The 21,148-nt window shown below is 43.2% G+C and overlaps 1 protein-coding gene, 2 long non-coding RNA genes and 1 pseudogene across 9 annotated transcripts in view; 2 read left to right on the top strand and 2 right to left on the bottom strand.

The window, feature by feature from the left end:
- The window catches only part of LOC120812336 (CUGBP Elav-like family member 2), a 60,569-nt gene extending 47,437 nt beyond the window's left edge, over nt 1-13,132 (bottom strand). For all 7 annotated transcript variants that reach the window (XR_013454729.1, XR_013454730.1, XR_013454731.1 and 4 more), the window contains exon 1: nt 12,731-13,132. Coding sequence is in view for 3 of the 7 variants with exons in the window: in XM_078097393.1 (XP_077953519.1) it covers nt 12,731-12,807 (77 nt within the window). In the remaining 4 variants the exon portion in view is untranslated. The remainder of the gene's footprint in view (nt 1-12,730) is intronic.
- Nucleotides 2,880-4,055, top strand: LOC144391333 (general transcription factor II-I repeat domain-containing protein 2A pseudogene; annotated as a pseudogene).
- On the bottom strand, nt 8,867-10,732 carry LOC120812349 (uncharacterized). The gene is made up of 2 exons (XR_005710597.2): nt 9,837-10,732; nt 8,867-9,294 (listed from the first exon to the last, which is right to left on the bottom strand). It is a non-coding gene; the product is annotated as an uncharacterized LOC120812349 (long non-coding RNA).
- Nucleotides 13,133-14,792: 1,660 nt separating the features above from the next.
- LOC144390913 (uncharacterized) lies at nt 14,793-17,908 on the top strand. The gene is made up of 3 exons (XR_013454734.1): nt 14,793-15,585; nt 15,662-16,450; nt 16,716-17,908. It is a non-coding gene; the product is annotated as an uncharacterized LOC144390913 (long non-coding RNA).
- The last annotated feature ends 3,240 nt before the right edge of the window (nt 17,909-21,148 follow it).

The following is a 21,148-nucleotide window of genomic DNA, read 5'->3' as shown; positions in this document are numbered from 1 at the left end:
CATATATGGTAGTCTAGTGCGCTTGCACATATACTGTGGGTTATACGGTAGTTGATGTTATGCCTGTAAAGGGAGACACATGGTGATCCATTAAATCAACTAAGAAGCCTCTAATGCATTTATTTACAAATGCCATTTTAAATTCATCTCATAGCACTTGGTTGTTTTTTAGTTGTATGCATTTACTTAACTTGCACTACAATGATGGTAATAATTTAATGAATATGCTTCAAGTGAACATGAGGGTGTGTTTGTGAGTGTAGTATAGAGAACTAGTTCTGATGAATTTGAGGTTCTGTTTAAGAATAAAAGGTTGGAATTAAAGCTTTTTAATGCCGTTTTTTAAAAAATCGATTCATCGAAGAAATAATCGACCGATTAATCGATTATGAAAATAATCGTTAGTTGCAGCCCTAGTTGACATTTACGGTATTGAACAAGTAACCTGAAAAAAGGCTATTTAAATAGCAAATTCCAGACAATGATAGAACTATGTGTGTACAGGACTACTGGTGTATAATAAAATAAATATTTGTACAGTAAAAATGTGGACATCTCTCCAAAGTAAAAGCCCTGTAATTGGAAGTTCAAAAACACCATTTCTCAAAGTTTGAACTGCAATAAAAACAGATTTATCAATAGTTCCAGGCCAAGACCAATATACCTGTGTTAAGGACCTCTCTGACTACTACCATGCTGAATCTGAAACATTTTTACTGTACAGATTTGGAGATTTCTCCAAAGTAAAAGCACTATTTCTCCAAGTTCAAAAACACAATTTCTCAAAGTTTGAACTGCCATAAAAAGAAATTCATCAATAGTTCCAGGCCAAGACCAATATACCTGTGTTAAGGACCTCTCTGACTACTACCATGATGAACATCAAAATTTTTACTGTACAGATTTAGTAAAGTAAAATAAAGAAAAAGCCCTCTAATTCCACGTTCAAAAAGACCGTATCTCCATTTTTGAAATGCAATAAAAACAGATCTTTCAATACTTCCAGACCAAGACCAATGCACCTGTATTGAGGACCTCTATGACCATACTGAATTTAAAACAATTTTACTGCACAGATTTGGAGATTTCACCAAAGTTAAAGCCCTATTTTTGCAAGTTCAAAAACACCATTTCTCAAAGTTTGACGTACATTTATCCGTACGACACTTTCATGACAATACATTTACTGAATATTTTGTATTTACAAGTTGAAGACTCTCAAAAGTAAACATTAGCGTCAGCTAAATGACCTGTAATGTAATTGTATCGTGATCCGAAGCCGCATGTTCTGGACACTTGGGTAAAGAGAGGGGCTAGGTCAGAGGATGGGGGAAGACTCGGGACAGACCCGGTAAACCCAAGCGTGTAGTGAGGGTGAACTGGGAACGTCTGGAGGAGGCCCCAGGCCAAAAGATTTTCAACTCAAGACCTCCAGCAGGGTCACACACAGGGGACACTGATCTTAGGTGCATCAAGGGGCGGTAACCCGGTGGACACCGGTGGTCAGGGAAGCCGTCCGACTAAAGGAGGAGACCTTCCGGGTTATGATTTTTGGTGGGACTACGGAGGCAGTGTACCGACAGGCTCGGAGGGCAGCAGCCTCTGCCGTGATGGAGGCAAAGCAGTGAGTATGGGAGGAGTTCGAAGTAACTATGGAGAAGGACTTTCGATCGGCACCAAAGTGAGGTTATCGGACCAAAGCGGTACGGGTCGGTACTCTTCTATTTGTGTCTCCACTGCCAAAAGTTGAGAATAGTACCAAAAATCCGTACCGTACCACTTTTTGGGTACCCTTCCGTTGGGGTACCTGGCACAGTTGTTTGGTACTAATGGCTCGTTTCCACCGAGTGGTACGGTACGGGTCGGTACCCTTTTATTTGTGTCTCCACTGCCAAAAGTTGAGAATAGTACCAAAAATCCGAACCGTACCATACCACTTTTTGGGTACCCTTCCGTTGGGGTAGCTGGCACATTTGTTTGGTACTAAAGGGTGGAGCTAGACCAGACATGGGCAAACTACGGCCCGCGGGCCACATACAGCCCGTTAGGCTTTTTAATCCGGCCCGCCGAACTTGTCCAAATTATAGTAAAAACCTCCTTTTTTCCCCTTTCCCTGCAATGCCCACGTTTCCCCAATAGATGGCGCACTCAAAACACATTGACCGTTGTTGGAGTGGCGCGTATTTCTCTTTATTTCACTTTAATTTTCACTTCGTTTCACGTCACCATTAAGCCCTTCTGTGAAAATGAGCGGACCAAAGAGAAGGAAAGTGGACAGCGAATGCCGAGTGTTTAATAAGGAGTGGACAACAAAATACTTCTTCACTGAAGTCCGATCAACGGCTGTATGTCTCATATGCCAAGAAGCTGTTGCGGTTTTCAAAGAGTACAATATCAGCCGTCACTTTGCCACGAAGCATGCAAACTATGCTAGCAAGCAGTCAACACAAGAACGGGCGGCTACTGCTCAGAGGTTGGTAGCTAATTTACAGAGTCAACAGAACTTTTTTCACCGACAAACTGCAATTCAAGAGTCAAGTACCAAGGCAAGTTATTTACTGGCATTCAAATTAGCAATGGCTAGCAAGCCTTTCTCCGAAGGCGAGTTTTTGAAAGAGTGCATGGTAGAGACAGCAGGTCTCTTGTGTCCGGAGAGCAAAGCCAAGTTTGAAAAAATCAGTTTAGCACGCAGGACAGTGACTCGCCGCGTGGAACTGATTGACAAAGATATAGTCAGCGAGTTAAACAAAAAGGCGGAGTCCTTCAAGTTATATTCACTAGCACTGGATGAAAGTAACGACATAAAAGACACTGCTCAGCTCCTAATTTTTATCCGAGGGATTAACGACAGTTTTGCGATAACGGAGTAGCTTTTGAGAATGGAATCACTGAAAGGGAAAACGCGAGGAGAGGACTTATATGAACAGGTGTCTGCTGTCATCGAGAGAATGAAGCTACCTTGGAGTAAACTTGCCAATGTCACCACGGATGGATCGCCAAATTTAACTGGAAAAAACATCGGGCTGCTGAAAAGAATCCAGGATAAAGTGAAAGAAGAAAACCCTGACCAGGATGTTATTTTACTTCACTGCATCATTCATCAGGAGTCTCTGTGTAAGTCTGTATTGCAGCTTAATCACGTCGTGGATCCAGTTGTAAAACTTGTTAACTTCATACGAGCAAGGGGACTTAATCATCGTCAGTTCATTACGTTCCTGGAAGAAACTAATGCGGATCACCAGGACCTACTTTACCACTCTCGCGTCCGCTGGTTAAGTTTGGGGAAAGTGTTTCAACGAGTCTGGGAGCTCAAAGACGAGATTCGCTCATTTTTTTATTTAATGGGGAAATCCGAAGAATTCCCCGAGCTGAGCGACACAAACTGGCTTTGTGACTTTGCGTTTGCTGTGGACATATTTTCACACATGAATGAGCTGAACGTGAAGCTACAGGGGAAAGATCAGTTTGCGCACGACATGTACACAAATGTGAGAGCCTTCAAATCCAAGCTGGTTTTATTCTCCAGGCAAATGTCAAACAAATCTTTCGCACATTTCCCCACACTAGCCGTGCAGAAAGAGGCCGCCCGAAATGCAAAGAAATACTGCAAATCACTGGACGATCTGCACAGAGAATTTTGCCGTCGGTTCTGTGATTTTGAAAAAATTGACAAGTCACTTCAACTGGTGTCCTGTCCCCTGTCACAAGACCCCGAATCAGCACCGCAGGAGCTGCAATTGGAACTGATCGATCTTCAGTCTGACTCCGTCTCAAAGGAGAAGTTCAAGTCTCTTAAACTGAATGACTTTTACGCTTCACTTAACGAGACCGCGTTTCCAAACCTCCGGAGGACGGCGCAGAAGATGCTGGTGTTGTTTGGCTCGACCTACGTGTGTGAGCAGACATTTAGCGTCATGAAAATCAACAAAGCCCATCACAGATCCAAGTTAACTGACCAACACCTCAGATCTGTCCTGAGAATTGCCACAACAAAACTAACTCCAGACTTTGATGCACTGGCAAAAAAGGGAGACCAACAACACTGTTCCCACTGAAATGGTGAGTTTTTCTGCTGTGTTATGAAAAAATGCATATGCAAAGTTTGGAAGTGCGTCTTTTAATTAAGAGCAATGCGCATTTACGCACAGCAGCGGTACAGTAGCTTAATTAACACGCCGCACATCGCTCTTAATTTAAATTTTCAGCTGCAGGTAGTATATTTAATACAGCCCATGTCTGTGTGCTTTTGGCAACGATACACGTGTACTGTTTGCGCGTGAAGGCGAGGGCGTCCGTGGCGAGTTTTTAAAGCGCGCGGTCAGGACAATCCATCCATGATTTTGCGGAGTTTAACACAAGTAGACATTATTGAGCTTGAGTATTTCGTTGTGTAATAATATGTTTTGGATGTTGAAAGTGATTCCATTTTTCAATAAATGTTGATTTCTTTAACTTTGCACCTTCGATTGAAACTTATTAAAAACAGACACAATCTTGATAAATCCTAAAACTCCTCCCAGTATCTGCGAAATAGTATGTAAATGCCATATTGTGGTGACCGACAAGTAACGCTGGAGAGACATTCACCAGGGGACTGTACCTTTAAGGGAAAGTGTTTTGATGTGAGGTTAACGTGCTGTCTGCAGTAGTTCTCACGTGTTGTTCTGTAGTGTTGAAGTGGAGAGTAAAGCTGACTCGCTGACACGCATCTCCGTCTCCTGTCTCGTCACTTTACAACCTCCACATTTTGGTGACCCCGACGCTTGAACACGGCTGATCATGTCGAACAACGACGGTGGTGAGAATGCTGCTGCTGCGGTGCTGGCCGTTGTTAGCGGTGCGGCTAATGTCGGCGCTATCTACGCAGCCACCATCAAGCTACCGGACTTTTGGCAGCGCAACCCGCGGCCGTGGTTTCAGCACATCGAGGCTCAGTTCCAGCTGAGAGGAATTACGCAGGATGTTACTAAGTATTTCCACGTTGTTTCGGCCTTGGATGCCTCGACGACGGCCAGGGGTATGGCGCTGTTGGAGGCTCCTCCAGCTAACGGAAAGTACGACGCACTCAAGTCGTCGTACTTTCACAACTGTCGGAGCTGGAGAAAGCGGACCGTCTGCTGTCCCTGAATGGACTTGGTGACGGCAAGCCGTCCGAGTTGATGGAGAGGATGCTGGCTGTGCTCGGCGCGGCGGATCCCTCGTTCCTCTTCGCCCACATCTTCCTGCGGCAGCTTCCAGCGCCCGTGCGCACCGCGCTGGCCTGCTCCGCCCTCACTTCCTCCATGGACTATCGGGCGCTGGCGTTGGAGGCAGACAGGATTTTCCTCGCCAACCCGGCAGCAGTTTGTCCACGCGCTGCTACCCGCCCAGCACACGTCTGTTTCGCTTCCACCCCTGGAGGACGGCCCGGACACTGCAGCGGCTGTAACGGCCCGCCAACAGCGGGAGGACGGGTGGTGTTATTACCATTCCAGGTTTGGGGCCAAGGCCAAGCAGTGTCGCCAGCCTTGCGCTTTGTCTGTTGAACACGTTTGCCACAGGGGACCTGTATCACCGCCTGCTGGCTGAATTCCCGGATATCACCACGCCCACGTTTTCATCAGCGGTGGCTAAGCATGGCGTGGAGCACTACATCACCACGATTGGCCCCCCAGTCTATGCACGGGCCCGACGCCTCGACTCGGCCAAGCTCGCGATTGCCAAGGAGGAATTCGCCACCATGGAGCACCTCGGCATCGTGCGCCGCTCCAACAGCCCGTGGGCGTCCCCCCTGCACATGGTGACCAAGGCTGATGGTGGTTGGCGTCCCTGCGGTGATTTCCGTCGCCTGAACAACGCCACCACCCCCGACCGTTACCCAGTGCCGCACATACAAGATTTCTCCGCCCACCTAGCTGGTGCCACAATCTTTTCGAAGGTGGACCTGGTGCGCGGTTACCACCAGGTGCCCGTCCGCCCGCAGGATGTTCCCAAGACGGCAGTCATCACGCCCTTTGGCCTTTTCGAATTCCTGCGTATGCCTTTCGGCCTCAAGGGTGCGGCGCAGACGTTTCAGCGCCTCATGGAGTCTGTGCTACGGGACATGCCGTTCCTGTTTGTGTACTTGGACGACATTCTTGTGGCCAGCGCGTCCGCAGACGACCACCTGACGCATCTCCGGCAGCTGTTCGGCCGGCTAAGTGAGCATGGTCTCATCATCAATCCGGCCAAGTGCGAGTTTGGCCAGTCGTCCATCACTTTTCTCGGCCACCACGTCACCCCGCAGGGAGCCATACCCCTCCCGGCCAAGGTGGAGGCCGTCGCCGGTTTCCCACGCCCGCACACTATGAAGTCCCTGCAGGAGTTCCTGGGCATGGTGAATTTCTACAACCGTTTCCTTCCCCATGCGACCCTTGTATGACGCCTTGCGGGGTCGGAGGCCGGCGGACGTGTTGGATTGGTCCGCAGGGATGGCTGCTGCTTTTGACGCTGACAAAACCGCGCTGGCCAACGCTGCTCTGCTGGCACATCCGTCTCCTACCGCCCCAGTTGCTCTTACTACACACGCCTCGGATTACGCGGTGGGGGCTGTGTGTGAACAGTGGGTAGGCGGAGCCTGGCAGCCGTTGGCCTTTTTCAGCAGGAAGCTCCGTGACAACGAGAGGAAATACAGCGCCTTCGACAGGGAGCTCCTGGGTCTTTTCCTCGCCACCCGTCATTTCCGTTTCCTGTTGGAGGGCCGGCGGTTCACGGCTTTCGTTGACCACAAGCCGTTGACGTTCGCCATGGCCAAGTCTTCGGAGCCATGGTCTGGTCGACAGCAGCGCCAGCTTTCTGCTATCTCAGAGTACACCACTGACATTCAGCACGTGGCCGGCAAAGACAATTTCGTCGCCGATTGCCTCTCCCGAGCCGTCACTGGATCCGTCCACTTGGGCCTTGACTACGCGGCCATGGCTGTGGATCAGGCCGCGGACTCAGAATTACTTTACCGTGGTCAACCCCAGAGGTGAAGACCTTCTTGGGTATCATCGGTGAAGAAAGGGTGCAAAGGGAACTCGATGGCATGGTGAGAAACGAAAAGGTTTTTCAGCATGTTGGACGATATGATGGACGCAATCTACGGACATAGACCGCCGAGTTTGGGACGAGAAGGAGGCATCGATACGGCCACCTCGTTGCTGGAGTCGACGATGGAGCCTCCCGGTAAGTTTTTAATTGTGAAATATAGTAAGATCACGAGAAAGCGTACTTTCAATGCACAACTTTTGTGCAAGTCTGTTGTTTGTCTGTCAGCCAGCGTGCTATCAACCAATAATTTGCAAGCTAGCAAAACGCTAGTTTATTAGCACGTTGTGGACGGAGTGCATGTCCAGTAACGTTACTTGTACAGATACCCTGATAAAATACAATTATTTTACTACTAAAGATATTCTACTAAATATATATTAGAGAGATGTGTCTAATTGTAGAGCTTAAGGTAAGAGTAAGAACTCAGTTTGAAAATAATTATGAAATATGTGAAAATGTCCACATTCAATAGGCTTAAACAGTACAGTAATGTTGTGGGGTAAAACGTACAATATTATGCTTTGGAATGTAGTGCAATAAAAGTTCTTTCTTTTTCATAGATACTTGAAAAAAATACTTATGTACATTATACAAAGTAAAAATGCTTTGTTTGGCTATGCACTTGACTAGTTTGGCTAGACCTACTACGTTGTATGTTCTGTATTTATCTCAACCGCATTGTTGCAGTTTGTGTAATTAACGTGACTTGTGTAACTTTTCAGTTGAGCATCCTAGCTGTCGGGAGGAAATGGAACCCGAGGTACTTGGTGAAATTCCCACCCTTGAAAGCGCAAGTTCGCCTGCCAAGACTTCAACACCGACACCACCACCACCAGAATCTGCTCCATCAACTGCGAGTGAACCTCGGCGTATTACAATTGGTAAGACATGAACACCAGAGTGAAAAGAAATATAATAAATATTTATTATATTATTATATATTGTTGTTGTTGCGGCCCTGGCTGAGATGCAGGCAGCTGATGAGAAGCAGCAGGAGTGGCTGGAAAAGATGGAGGACCGCCGTGACCGGCGCTTCTAACTTATGATGGAGGATTCCCGTGAGGCAAGGCGGCATGAGGCTGATATAACTCGCCTACATATGGAGCAGTCTGTGAACTTTAATCAGGCCTTCCTCGGCACGCTCTCTTAGCTGGTGCAGGCGTTTAATCGCCCCAACTCTGTACCATGATCCAGCCACTAGTCCTCTTTTGCACACAGCACTTTAGACTAGTTTCTTTTTTGGACGGGTTTACACTTGTTTACTTTGTTTGCACTTGTTTACTTTGTTTGCAATTTGTTTGACTTTTCAAATTAAAGTAATTTTTTATTACCTCGTGTGTCCTGTGTTCAATGGCCATCTCACAAAATTCCTCCCTCATCCATTCTATGAATAAGGGCATTTTATTTATGTTTCTGTCATCTGTCAATTGTTTGCTACCGTGGCCATTTGGGAGATTATGCTTGCCTTAAATACAAAAGTTAGTAATGTTACTTTACATTTACAATAGCTAATCTTCCAAGGTTTTACCCTAATCATATGATTTTTAAAGTAACCTATTGCAAACAAAAATCTGAATTTAATTCTTTACAGTTTACATATTATAAATTGTTCTCCTAATTAAACGTACATAATTTATAAGTACAATAAAATTACCAAAGGGTATGCTGTAAATTGTGTACTTGCACAGTATTATGTAAAGCGTTACCAGATTGTCCATTTGATATAGCTACCCAAAATAAATTATACCTCATGTTTAAACACCATCTACATAAGATGCAGCGGCAAAAGTATTTTACAAAATATGAAGAGGCAGGGTAAAAGTAAAAAGGATTTATTCATTTTCAATAAAATCAAAACATAACATTTATACAGGTGTACAACAGATTTAACTGTTCAAATAACGCATTGGACCCTCGCGTACATCCCTGCCCTCCTCCTCTGCGCCCTGTGCCTGTGGAACCACAGGCTCCGCGGCAACAGGTGTATTCCATTCGTGCTGGTAATCCTCTCCATGCCTTTCACAAAGATTGTGCAGAGCACAACAAGTCAACACCATGGACTTCACCAATTCGATGTCGCTGTCGTTCCTCTTCATAAGGCACCGCCACCTTCCTTTGAGTCTCCCAAAAGCATTTTCCACCACCACCCGAGCCCTGCACACTTTTTTGTTGTAGGTCAGTTGTTCTGCTGTCAGCCGGCCATTGTCAGGGAATGGTTTTAGGAGCCAATAACAGATTTATTATCTAGAAAACACAAAGCAATGTTAAGGTTTAAACAATGTCACAGTGACGGTGGGTGTGTTCAAGTCATTTAATTATTAGGGCAACTATCATACGGCAGATGAAAAAATACATAAAGTATTATAAACATTGTAAGTGTTACCCTTGGACACGAAAGAATATATAAATGTGTTAAAATATCTAATATACTGCACTAGAGAGGGAACTCTGGTGTCATTAAAGCACAAAGAAAAACTAGCTTAAAGATATAACTATTTTCTCAAAATAATCAATCATGAACCACAACCAGTATTGCACTTGAAATAATATAGGAATCAACATATTCATGTGAGAGTTTACTAATCTTAATAAGTAACCTTCATAGTGCGTAAATAATGAACAGACTGTAGTTTACAGTTAGCACAGTTAAAATCTGGTTTCACAGACAGGGCTTATTGTACTTATTTTTTTAGTTTAGGATTATTTAATTTATAAGAATATAGTTAGCACATAAGACGAAATACATTAATACATTACATGAAAAAGATAGCTTAGCTCAAGCTTACCCTCTTGCGCCGTTGTGTTTGTCTTGCCTTGTCTTGACTCACGCGGTTGTCTATCTCGTCCCAGCTCCTACTTCCCGAATTCGCCTGTATTTATCCGCTGTGTTTTTCCTTGCAGTATGTAGCCTTTGCTCAAACAAATATTGTCGTCTCCTTGTGACAAACAGCCACATATCGAGAAGCAAGAACAGGATCGGCTGTATGTCCTCCATTGTTATTTGCGGTTAGCTTTCAGTTTTCGCGCGATCGAATGACGTCAATCTACTTTCCGTCATATACCACGCCTATCAAGTGATGTTATCACTACTTTCTGGAATACACCACGCCTATCAAGTACGGGTACTGTTGGCGGTGGAAACGCTCGCCAAATCATGGGTAACAGACCCGACCCGTACCGCTTGGAAAACACGCCATTTGAGGAACTCCTGAATCCAACTACTAGGGCCTCTTTGGTAGAGGCGGAGCTGGAGGCGAAGGAGGGATCATTGTCAATTTGCCTGGTGGAGGTCACTGAGGTAGTTAAACAACTCTGCAGTGGCAAAGCCCCAAGGGTTGATGAGATCCGTCCAGAGATGCTAAAAGCAATGGGTGTTGGGGGGCTATCTTGGATAAGGGGGTCGTCGTGGCGCAGGGGGTAGAGTGGGTGTGCTGGGAAGCGCACGGTTGGAGGTTCGAGTCCCGGCTGCCCCATGTCTCAAGTCGAAATGTACCTGAGCAAGACACCTAACCCCTAATTGCTCCCTGGGCCAAATGTAAAAGCCATGGGTTTAAAGTGTAATGAAGTCGCTTTGGATAAATGACCTGTAATGTAATTTAAAACGCCTCTTCAACATTCTGGAAGGAAGTCTGGGACAGTGCCAGTCGGGGGGGAACCAGCGCAAACAGCTGTCACACTAGATCTAAAAAAAGAGAAAAAATGAAGCACATTTATGTAATGATGGTTGAGTAATCAACACGTGATATTATGAATGAACACAGACAATGACCAGAGTAAAATAATGAATCACCCAGTTTGTGAGCGCAGCCCCCGGACCGGATGTTTTTTTGGCAGCGCACATCGCACAGTTTGATTCTGGGTCAAACACTCATATACAAACACACATTTTTTATCTTGAATATTACAAAATCAAAATATATCAAAAAGGGGTTTTACTTTGCAGAAATCTCCAAATCTGTACAGTAAAAATGTTTCAACTTCAGCATGGTAGTAGTCAGAGAGGTCCTTACACAGGTACATTGGTCTTGCCTTGGAACTATTGATACATCTGTTTTTATTGCATTTCAAAAATGGAGATATGGTCTTTTTGGACGTGCAATTATGGGGCTTTTACTTTGGAGAAATCTCCAAATCTATACAGTAAAAATACTTGATATCTGTACAGTAAAAATATTTCACTTTTTTTACAATAGTAGTCAGATATGTCCTTAACACATGTATGTTAGTCTTTGACTGGAACAATTGAGAAAAGTATTTTTATTGCAGTTCCAACTTCAAAAATGGTCCTTTTGAATTTGAAATATAGGATAATAATCTAACTTTGTACAGTGGAAGTATTCCTTTTTTTGTACAATAGTAGTCAGAATGGTCCTGAACACACATACTTCAGTCATTGTCCAGAATATTTGATTAAACAGCTTTTATTCCGGTTACTTGTTCAATACCGTAAATCTCAGCATAGACGTGCATTACAATTCAAGCGTCGGCTGAGTTGACCGCAGTACCACCCTGACAATGATCGAACTTCTCAAACAGAGATAACGTCAGATAGTTTGAGGAACTATTGTTTCAAAGAACGAACAGTTCCATCACGATGCTTCCTTAAGAGCAAGAAATAAAGACAATTTCAGCGCTGCTCAAAGTGTCTTACATTTGCGTTGCAAGAGCATGCTGTGTTTTTTGGAGTATGGTTGGCTGGCGTTATGTGGAGAGGACGGGCTCCACTATGGACCTGTTAGCGAAAGCCTCCCCTCCCTTGTGTACATGCCCTGTCACACGATTCACATTAATGGCTCAATAATGTAGCTAACCACGTGCTGTCCGCCGTTACTTACAACATGGACGGGGGAGGGGGCAGATTGTGGGGAGCAGCTAACGTCGTTAGCTCGACAGCCAGCAGGGAGGGACTGGCAGTGCGCCGAGCAAGCTTTGCTAATAGCCTGTGTGCTGCCTACAAACAAGCTCCACTCCGGCGGGTTTACGCTGCGGCCAAATACACATCACGTCGGCAACAAAACGCATTAATGTTGGCTGACGACAGCTAACTTTAGACCAACTTTAACACGGTAACTCTACCCGACACACGTCCCTTTAAACCCGTTTTTTGATTGCATTTTTCACACCTACCTTTACGGCCGAGAGCACGTCAACGTTAACTTCATCAACTAACGTTAGGTTAGCTAAACCAACCGAAACGTGGCGCTTTGTTTGTACAAGTAAAGTCCAACAGACGTACTCTCTGTACCGTTGTTGTTAAAAGCCAATATATGCCGTTATCTCCCGGCTGATACCGAAACGTGTAGTCTCCGGAAGCACATGTCAGTGGACTATTGTCGCGCGCCTGTTATCCGACACAGAGCTAACAAACTGCATTTAGTTTGGGTAACACGGTGTTAGCCCAAACACTTGTGTACTGCGGTCATTAGTCGAATGAAATGTACTCGGGCGACTTCCATTGAAATTGCTTCTGCAGTTGTCGTAGTTAGACAAACTACTTAAACTTCACGTGAGCGCACCGTCACCGTTCGTATGATTAGCAACGTTAGCATGCCAGTTAAGCTAGCGGCAGCTAACTACCAGCTCCCGCGGAACCGTGTTGTCTTTCTCAACAACAACAAATAAATAAATAAAACGCAGATAAATTGGAACACAGTATCGAGTCGATACTTTGATCACTTACATCGTGTCGCTAGCGGTCATTAACCGACTTTCGGTTAGAGGGTGGTAATCCAGGTTGAACGCCGAAGTCATGCTCATAACGCCGTCTATCTAACAATGAGAAGCGACGTCCGCTCTCTCCGCAAGAGGATCAACTCCTGCGAGACGAAGCCGAACAGGTGCAGGGAGGGAAGAGGGTGTGCGTGTAGGGGTCCGTGTACGTTTTGATAGTCCCTTTACCGTAAAAAACAGAAAACGAAAACACTCGTTTTTCTTTTTAAATAAAAAGCGGTAAAACGGAAGTTCGCGGCCGTTTTCTCGTTTTTCCTTTAGAACCAAAAAACGAGACAGACTGAAAACTTTTTACTCCGTTAATCCCTTTTGGAGTTTTGGCCATAAAACTAAAATACGAAGCGGAGCCGCTAAACTGGAAGTACGTCGATTTTCACAGTAAGAGTCATCGCAATGGAACGTTTCTGCTAGAAATCCGTCTGCGATGCCAGCGGTTAAAAGTTAATTATTGGATAAAAATATCAGATCAGATGGATCAGATATTTATTCTCCGCGCATTGTGTCAGTGAAGGCAGAGCAGAGACAGTTCAAGGAGACGCAGAGTAAACGTGTGAATACATGCATTTAAACCATAGATTTTATTGTTGGAATGCATTAAGCATTCCAAGTATTGTTCTTCGAATCTTTATTCCGCCTTGTTCTTCTTCTTCTTCTTCTTCTTCTTCTATTTCTTCCGTCGCACCTTTCAACTCCTTCACACTTTCAGCTATTAAAACCGTTCCAATATTAAAATATTCAACTCCTTTCTGGCTTTCCAGCTATGACTTTTCAGCTTTCTACCTCTTAAGCTTGAATTTATATGAATCAGTAATCATGAATATTACTTCTAATGGTTTTCCAATGCAGATCGTGTTCAAATCCTCTTAAACTTCTTCAACTTTCAGATTTTTCAGCTTCACCAATCTTTCAGCCAGACACCATTTCAACTTTCAAATGTTGACATGAAGTCTCAACTGTTTTATGAAAAGACTGCTTGTTCATATATGAAAACTTCGGTCCTCAGAGCCAAAGTATACACTTTTGAGGCTTCATTTTTAGCTCAACGTGATGGCATGGTTGTGCTGCTTGTAGTCATGTGGCTATGGAATCCCAGAGTTCTTTTGTTTGAGGTGTGGATTCTGTATAACTCGCTGTCCTGTGTCTGCCCTTTGCAGCAGCTCGTTAAAGAGCCCAGGTGCGCTGTTGCCGAGGCATTGGCAGATTGGGAGGCTACACCAGATCCACTTGTGATGCGCTCTCCGTCGACAGGCTTCTTTAAACAGCCATTCGCAGTTTGCACACCTGCTCTCAGATCTGTTTATGTCATGGATGAAAATAACATATTTTCTGACACACACACTGATACATTGTTGACTAATGTCTCCTCTATTTCTCCTGCCCTCAGTTCTGTTCCAGACACCTTGTGGGCAGCGCATAAATATGACGTGGGACTCATCAAAAAATGTCAACCTGTGGTCATCACTCCTCGATCAGACTTCCGTCCCCACAAACATCAATACCCACTGCGCCAAGAGGCCATTGACGGTATAACACCGGTGTTCAACTCCCTCTTAAAGGCCGGAGTCATTGTTCCATGTCCTGACTCGCCGGTAAGAACACCTATTTTTCCAGTTAAAAAGATCAGAGATGCAGGCAAACCAACTGAGTGGCGCTTCGTGCAGGACCTAAAAGCAGTTAATGCAGCCGTCCACGCACGAGCCCCAAATGTTCCATTATGGCACAGGTTCCACCTGATGCTCGATGGTTTTCCGTGGTTGACCTCTCAAATGCTTTTTTCAGTGTCCCTGTGGACATTGACAGTCAGTTTTGGTTTGCGTTTAATTTCAATGGCAAGCCTTACACTTTCACACGCTTGTGTCAGGGCTACACAGAATCACCTACGATCTACAACGAGGCACTCAGGGAACGTTTGGAGAGCCTCACTTTGTCTCCAGGAACAGCTCTTTTGCAGTATGTTGATGACTGTTTAATTGCAGCTCCAACACAAAAGCAGTGTGAACAGGACACACTCAAATTGCTTCAACACTTAGCAGCGGAAGGACACAAGGCCAGCCTATCCAAACTACAGTTTGTTTCACAGAACGTTCATTTCCTAGGCCATAACATTTCCGGTGAAGGGAAGACACTATCACCAAAACGCATTGCCTCAATTGTAACACTTCCCAAACCACAAACCAAGAAACAGATGATGTCATTTTTGGGCATGTGTTCCTACTGTAGGTCATTTATTCCAAATTACTCCCAACTCGAGCAACCTCTGTCCGCATTGATACATGGAAAAAATCTCAGCGCGCATGATAAAATTCAGTGGCTCCCTTTGGGTCTTCCTGATCCTCACAAACCGTTCACACAAACCGTTGATGAACGTTCTGGATGTATGACATCAGTGCTCCTACAATCCCATGGCGATAAACTACGACCAGTAGCTATTTCTCCGCAAAACTCGATTCGGTAGCAGCAGGCTTACCACAGTGCCTTCGAGCTGTGGCAGCTGCTGAAAAGGTTCTTACAGCCTTTCGTGACATTGTAGGCTATGCTACGCTAACATTATTGGTTCCACATTCGGTTTCACTAATTCTTCTCGAACAGAAGTCGTCTCATTTATCTGCAGCGCGTTACCTTCGATATCACACATGTCTCCTAGACATGCCGAATGTTACAGTAAAACGCTGCAATGTCCTCAATCCTGCATCTCTTCTCCCCACTCCGGAGGATGGAGAGGAGCATAATTGTTTGGCTGAGCTGGAAGCTCAGTGCACACCTCGACCAGACCTCGCAGACACACCTCTGCTCAACAGTGACATGGTAATGTATGTTGACGGATCTGCTACACGGGATCCCCTGACTGGTTCTAATCTTGTGGGTTTCTCTGTTGTTTCAGACTCAGCTGTTCTGTGCTCCGGCCCTCTTCCATGTCACCTCTCAGCCCAAGCAGCAGAATTAATCGCGCTAACAGAAGCTTGTAAACTAGCTAAAGATAAAACAACAACCATTCACACTGATTCCAGATACGCTTTTGGCGTGGTTCATGATTTTGGCGCGCTGTGGAAACACAGAAATTTTCTCAAATCAGATGGCAAACCAGTGTTACACCACACTCTGATAGCAGAACTATTGGATGCCATTTTGTTGCCCACAGCTATTGCCGTTTGTAAATGTGCAGCGCACACATCCGGCACAGGCGACATCGCAAAGGGGAATGAGCGAGCAGACTTAGCTGCAAAAGCGGCGGCTAGACGTCCTCTTCCCAAACCATCACGCCCAGTTCCTGCCATGTGTTCTCTTCTCTCCTCTCTTGCAGCCGTGCAGTCCCTCTCTACTTCAGATGAGAGACGTTTTTGGTTCTCCTCCGACTCCAAATTCATAGACGGCATCTGGTGTGGTCCGAATGGTAATCCATGCTTACCTAAACATTTCTTCCCTCACTATGCGAAATTGACTCATGGGTTAGACCATGTGTCAAAAGGGGGAATGTTAAGTATCATTGATGCAACATTGTTCACAAAAGGCTTTGCAGCTTACGCACAAAGGTTCTGCCAAGCGTGCATAACATGTGCAACTCACAATGTAGGTCGTTCAGTACAGATGTCACATCATGCAGCACATCCACCGCCTGCAAGACCGTTTGAACATGTAATGATGGATTTTGTGGAACTCTCCCCATCGGAAGGTAAGAAACACTGTCTTGTAATGGTAGACCTGTGGTCCAAATGGGTTGAGGTGTTTCTCTCCAGTAAGCAGACAGCCTCCACAGTGGCTAAAGCCTTGATTTCAGAGATCATTCCCCGCTGGGGAATCCCAAGCAAACTCGGTAGAGTCTTGGGTCTCGTAAAAACGTCGTATTTTTTAGATAGCTGTTATAGTTTTGCGCTGAATGTCATTTGTTTGAGGTGTGGATTCTGTGTAACTTGCTGTCCTGTCTCTGCTCTTTGCAGCAGCTCGTTAATGAGCACAGGTGCGTCGTTGTCGTGGTTACTCGCTCACACGCTGCAGGATCTCTGTCTGTGACTCACAGCTGCTCCTATGACCTGATTAGTGGAGTCACATGACGCAGCTATGCTTTCTGTCAACAGACCAATATGATAAAGACACTCGCCCCCCCTCCCCCCTCCACCCTGACCTCTACTCACTGTTAATCACTCTCAGTCAGTCAGTATGTCTGTCTATTTCTCCTCCTCTCTCTCCCTCTATCTCTTCCTCACCACCCCTCCCTTCCTCACCCTCTCACCCTCCCTCTCTGTATCTACACCCCCCACTCCACCCAATCCAATAATTTCAAAATAAAAGCCCCATGGAGGGAATTCTTACTGTAATGTTTGTGATGAGGCCTATTAATTAAAAACTTCTTAGTTTGAATAAAAAACATTCTGTCTCCCAACCCTCCCTCACCCAATTCCATCAATACAAAATAAAAGCCTCAAAGATTATCTGTACCTTAACCATGAAGCTCAGAATGAAGCGGTTTCGTTGAAATACGTATTGCTCTTTCAAATACTACTACAACCACCACGAATATTACTAGTACTTCTAATAGTACTACTACAACTGATACTTCTACTACCATACTAGTAGTATTTCTACTGCTATTAATACTACAACTACTTCTAATGTTATTACAAATACTACTATGGCTAATAGTGATAGTATTACAGCTGTTTCTACTGCTATTGATACTAAACCTACTATTACTTCTTCTACTGCTAGTACTACGAATACCACAATTAAAACTGTAACTGATACTACTACTAATATTACTACAAACAATTTAAAACCTCTTTTTATTCATCTTAGGTTTTGTTATTTCTGTACTTTTTAAAATTAATTTAAGCTCCTGCAACTTCTGTATTTTTTATAAATTCTATTGAAATTTAGCTTCACATTTCTGTATTTTCAGCAGTTCTTTCAAATAATTTCAGCTTTTCTTATTCCTGTATTAACAGCAATGTTTTAATATTAATTTCTGTATTTTTTTGCATTTTCTCAAATTTGTTTCAGCTGTTTTCAGCAAATCTATTGAAATTCATTTCAGCTTCTCCCATTTCTGTATTTTCAGCAATTTCAAATTATTTTCAGCTTTTATAATATCTGTAATTTAAGCAAATGTATTAAAATTCCCTTCAACTTTCTGTATTTTCAGCAATTTTCTGAAGTTGATTTCAGCTTTTTGCATTCCAACGTATTTTCAGCAGGAAATACATTTTCTAGTTCTATTTAACTGTTATTTATGAAGGTTATTACAAATGTATTTAATGCTGGACTTTTGGTTTCTTTATATATAATCATTATCTGTCATACTTCAATCCTCAATGTAAACCAAAGAGGTCAAAGGATGAGAGTATCTAATGTTGGTCTGTTCCAAATAAAATTACTTCAGTTTTATTGCCGTCAGATTTGTTACTATTTTGAAAAAGATAAGCCTTAAGTTATCACTGATTGTGTCCATGTTTGTTCCCCCTCAAAGCCAGATTCTAAGGCAGCTTCTCAATTGCACAGAGACATTTTATTTCCAAGAGAAAAGTATTGTTAAACATTCAATTGTTATTATAAGGAAGAGTATCCGCAGTTAGCGGGACAGCGAAGTCGGATGCATCAGTAGCTGCAGAGTGAAAAAGTGGACTCACTAACACAAGTGTGACACTTTGGCACCAACAAAGTGCTTGGGATCAGGAAGCTGCAGAGATGGAATATGCTTTACAGATGTTATTGTACTGCTGGACAGTGCCGTCAATAAATTGCCACAATTTTTCAAGATAGACTCAAATGCTTGATTGGTGTTATAAGAAGACATTGTCAGCACTTTATTTTTATTATTATTATATTATATTTATCTCTTTCATCTACTTGTAAACAGGACAAATATAGAATGTGAAATTATGCCATGACACCACATTTCCCTGTTGGCATGTTGGCATGTTGTGCTCAGTGTGGGGTGTCCACCACATGGCGTTTGGCATTGAGGCCATAAAGCTGCTTTATCAAGGACATCAAAATGTACTCAGGATAAACATGACCTTTGACTTTGGTGATGATAGAGGACATTAATATAATATACAACTAAAGAGGATACCAATATTGTACTTCAAGTAAGAGATGTCTCTCTGTCACTGGAGACAACCTGTCCAAGCATTAATTTCTTCTACTAAATTACATTCCAGTGTCACTGAACTAAAATCTTATCTACATATTGAGGGACATGTTTGTTCTCTCAGATCACGGTCAGTTATCAACAGGCTTCAGCAGACCAATGTTATTTGGCGGGAAATACATTTTCTGTAACAGTGTCATGCTGGTGTGTCCAACATGCTAAAGAGCAGGTAGTCTGTTGCAATGGTTCCCAACCCAATTCCAGCCTGACAGTGGGATCCATCCACAGCTCCAGAGATCACTCTGAGGAGGGTTTCGCGGGTTCTTAAAAAGTCTTAAAATGTCTTAAATTAAAATTTGGGTAATTAAGGTCTTAAATTGTCTTAAATTTCACGTTAAGCTGCTGTAGGTATTAATTTTTTTGCCGGTGCGCTTAATGACGACGAGAAAGCACAGTGGCGCATCGTAAAACATCTAATAGTTGATTAATTTAGTATTGTGCGAAATTCGTCTCCGCAATTTAATAGCTGTTTACGGTACTAATCAGCTAGCCATAGCAGGGCCAGGTTAATCCCTGCATTGTTTGCAGCAAGACCTAACAACGTTACAAGTTCAGACGCCACCTCTCAGTTGGCTGTAACAAGTTTAATTTCAACACCAGACACCCAAAAGGCAGAGTCACTGTGGCTTCTCCATACTGTGACGAGGCACAATTCATTTAAATCTAATGATGACATACGTGGCGTCTTTGGTCATTGGTCTTTCGCAATGCATTGTGTTTAGTGTAATCCAAATTTATGTATGTTATGTTGGCTCTGTTCTGCATCACAAAGGAATCACTTTGATTGTTTACATCTATATTGGCCAACCAGTGTTGGAAGGGTTATTGTCAGTTATTATACTGTCTCCTAATTTGAAAAAAAGTTTTAATTTCCATTGTAGGAGGCAATAAATTGCGTATTCCAAAGAAATTGGGACATTTTGGGGTCTTAAATTATATTTGTTGAGGTCTTAATAAGGTCTTAAAAAGCATTACATTTTACTTTTGAAATGGTGCAAGAACCCTGTCTGAGGGTCACATGAAAGGTAACATGGTAGCAATGAAGAAACCAGAATGAATTCATTTCTTTATTGTTCTTGTCTAGTAAGAAACATGTTCATAAACTGTCATTACTTATTGCTTAACACATGTTCCCTCTTCCATGAAATAAATATAACAAGATGTATAAAACAATGGTTGCAAATTAACCATAAAAATCACATAAAATAAACTGCATTAAATACATCTGTAATAACCTAGCTAAATAAAATAAAACAGTTAATAGTATTAAATCAATGTTTTAAATACACATTCTGCCACCAACTGGTGGAGATGCAAAGACGTTTACACTGCATCTCATTGGACCATCTGCGCTCACTCAAGCAACACAATACGTGGAAAATCAATATCAGATCCAAGAGCAATGAGTGTGTAACGATAAACCACTTTGATTGAACTATATTTTCAGCTATATTATTACGTACATTATCAACTGTATTGCGTCAAACAGTGAACCGATTTTAAAGCGTATTGCTTTGTACATGGATGAATGAAAATACATCTGCATCACTGAAAAAGAAATCAAGAGGGTTCAACTTACAAACATACATTGAGTAGAATCAAATTGGATTTGCAATTTGGCACAACTCATAAATGTTGTGTTTAACTCAGCTCTGGATTGATCTCTGTAAGTTCATGACTGTATAGTACATGTTTATTCAACTTAGCAACTGTTGGTTTAAACGTAAGTTTAAAAGAAACTTAACTTATTATCATGCTTTGTGTTAAATAGGTTTAACTAATTATTTCAACTAGCTTATTTTAGTTACAATTACTTTCATAGTTAATTTTACTTAAAAGTATGCATTGTTTCAAATGGCAATTTATAGTAATGAGAAACACCATGTCTTGTTGCAAAAATCATATTTATTTCTCACATTAAAATAAATAGTTTATACATTATAACATGCAGATACCTAACAACTTCTATTCAAAAAAAATATTCAGTGGAGTTAAAGAGAATATTCACAAACAGTTCAGACAGAAAAACCTTAAGTAAATGTAAAATGCGAGGGCATTCTCGCGTCTGTCATGTTAACATGCTCAAGCCATATTGTAAGCGTGAATGTGTTAAAACTGACTTGTGTAATCTTAACTTACCCGGTCCAGTCGAGTCCTCCGTGTTGCTGTCTTCACTGGTTGAGGATGATGACGCGGTGACTCCTCCGTCGCAATGTGTGATTG

This window comes from Gasterosteus aculeatus, chromosome Y, assembly GCF_964276395.1.
Source record: "Gasterosteus aculeatus chromosome Y, fGasAcu3.hap1.1, whole genome shotgun sequence".
Taxonomy (NCBI): Eukaryota; Metazoa; Chordata; class Actinopteri; order Perciformes; family Gasterosteidae; genus Gasterosteus; species Gasterosteus aculeatus.
The sequence above is the reverse complement of the archived record's forward strand: the minus strand, read 5'-3'. Positions and strand labels throughout refer to the sequence as shown.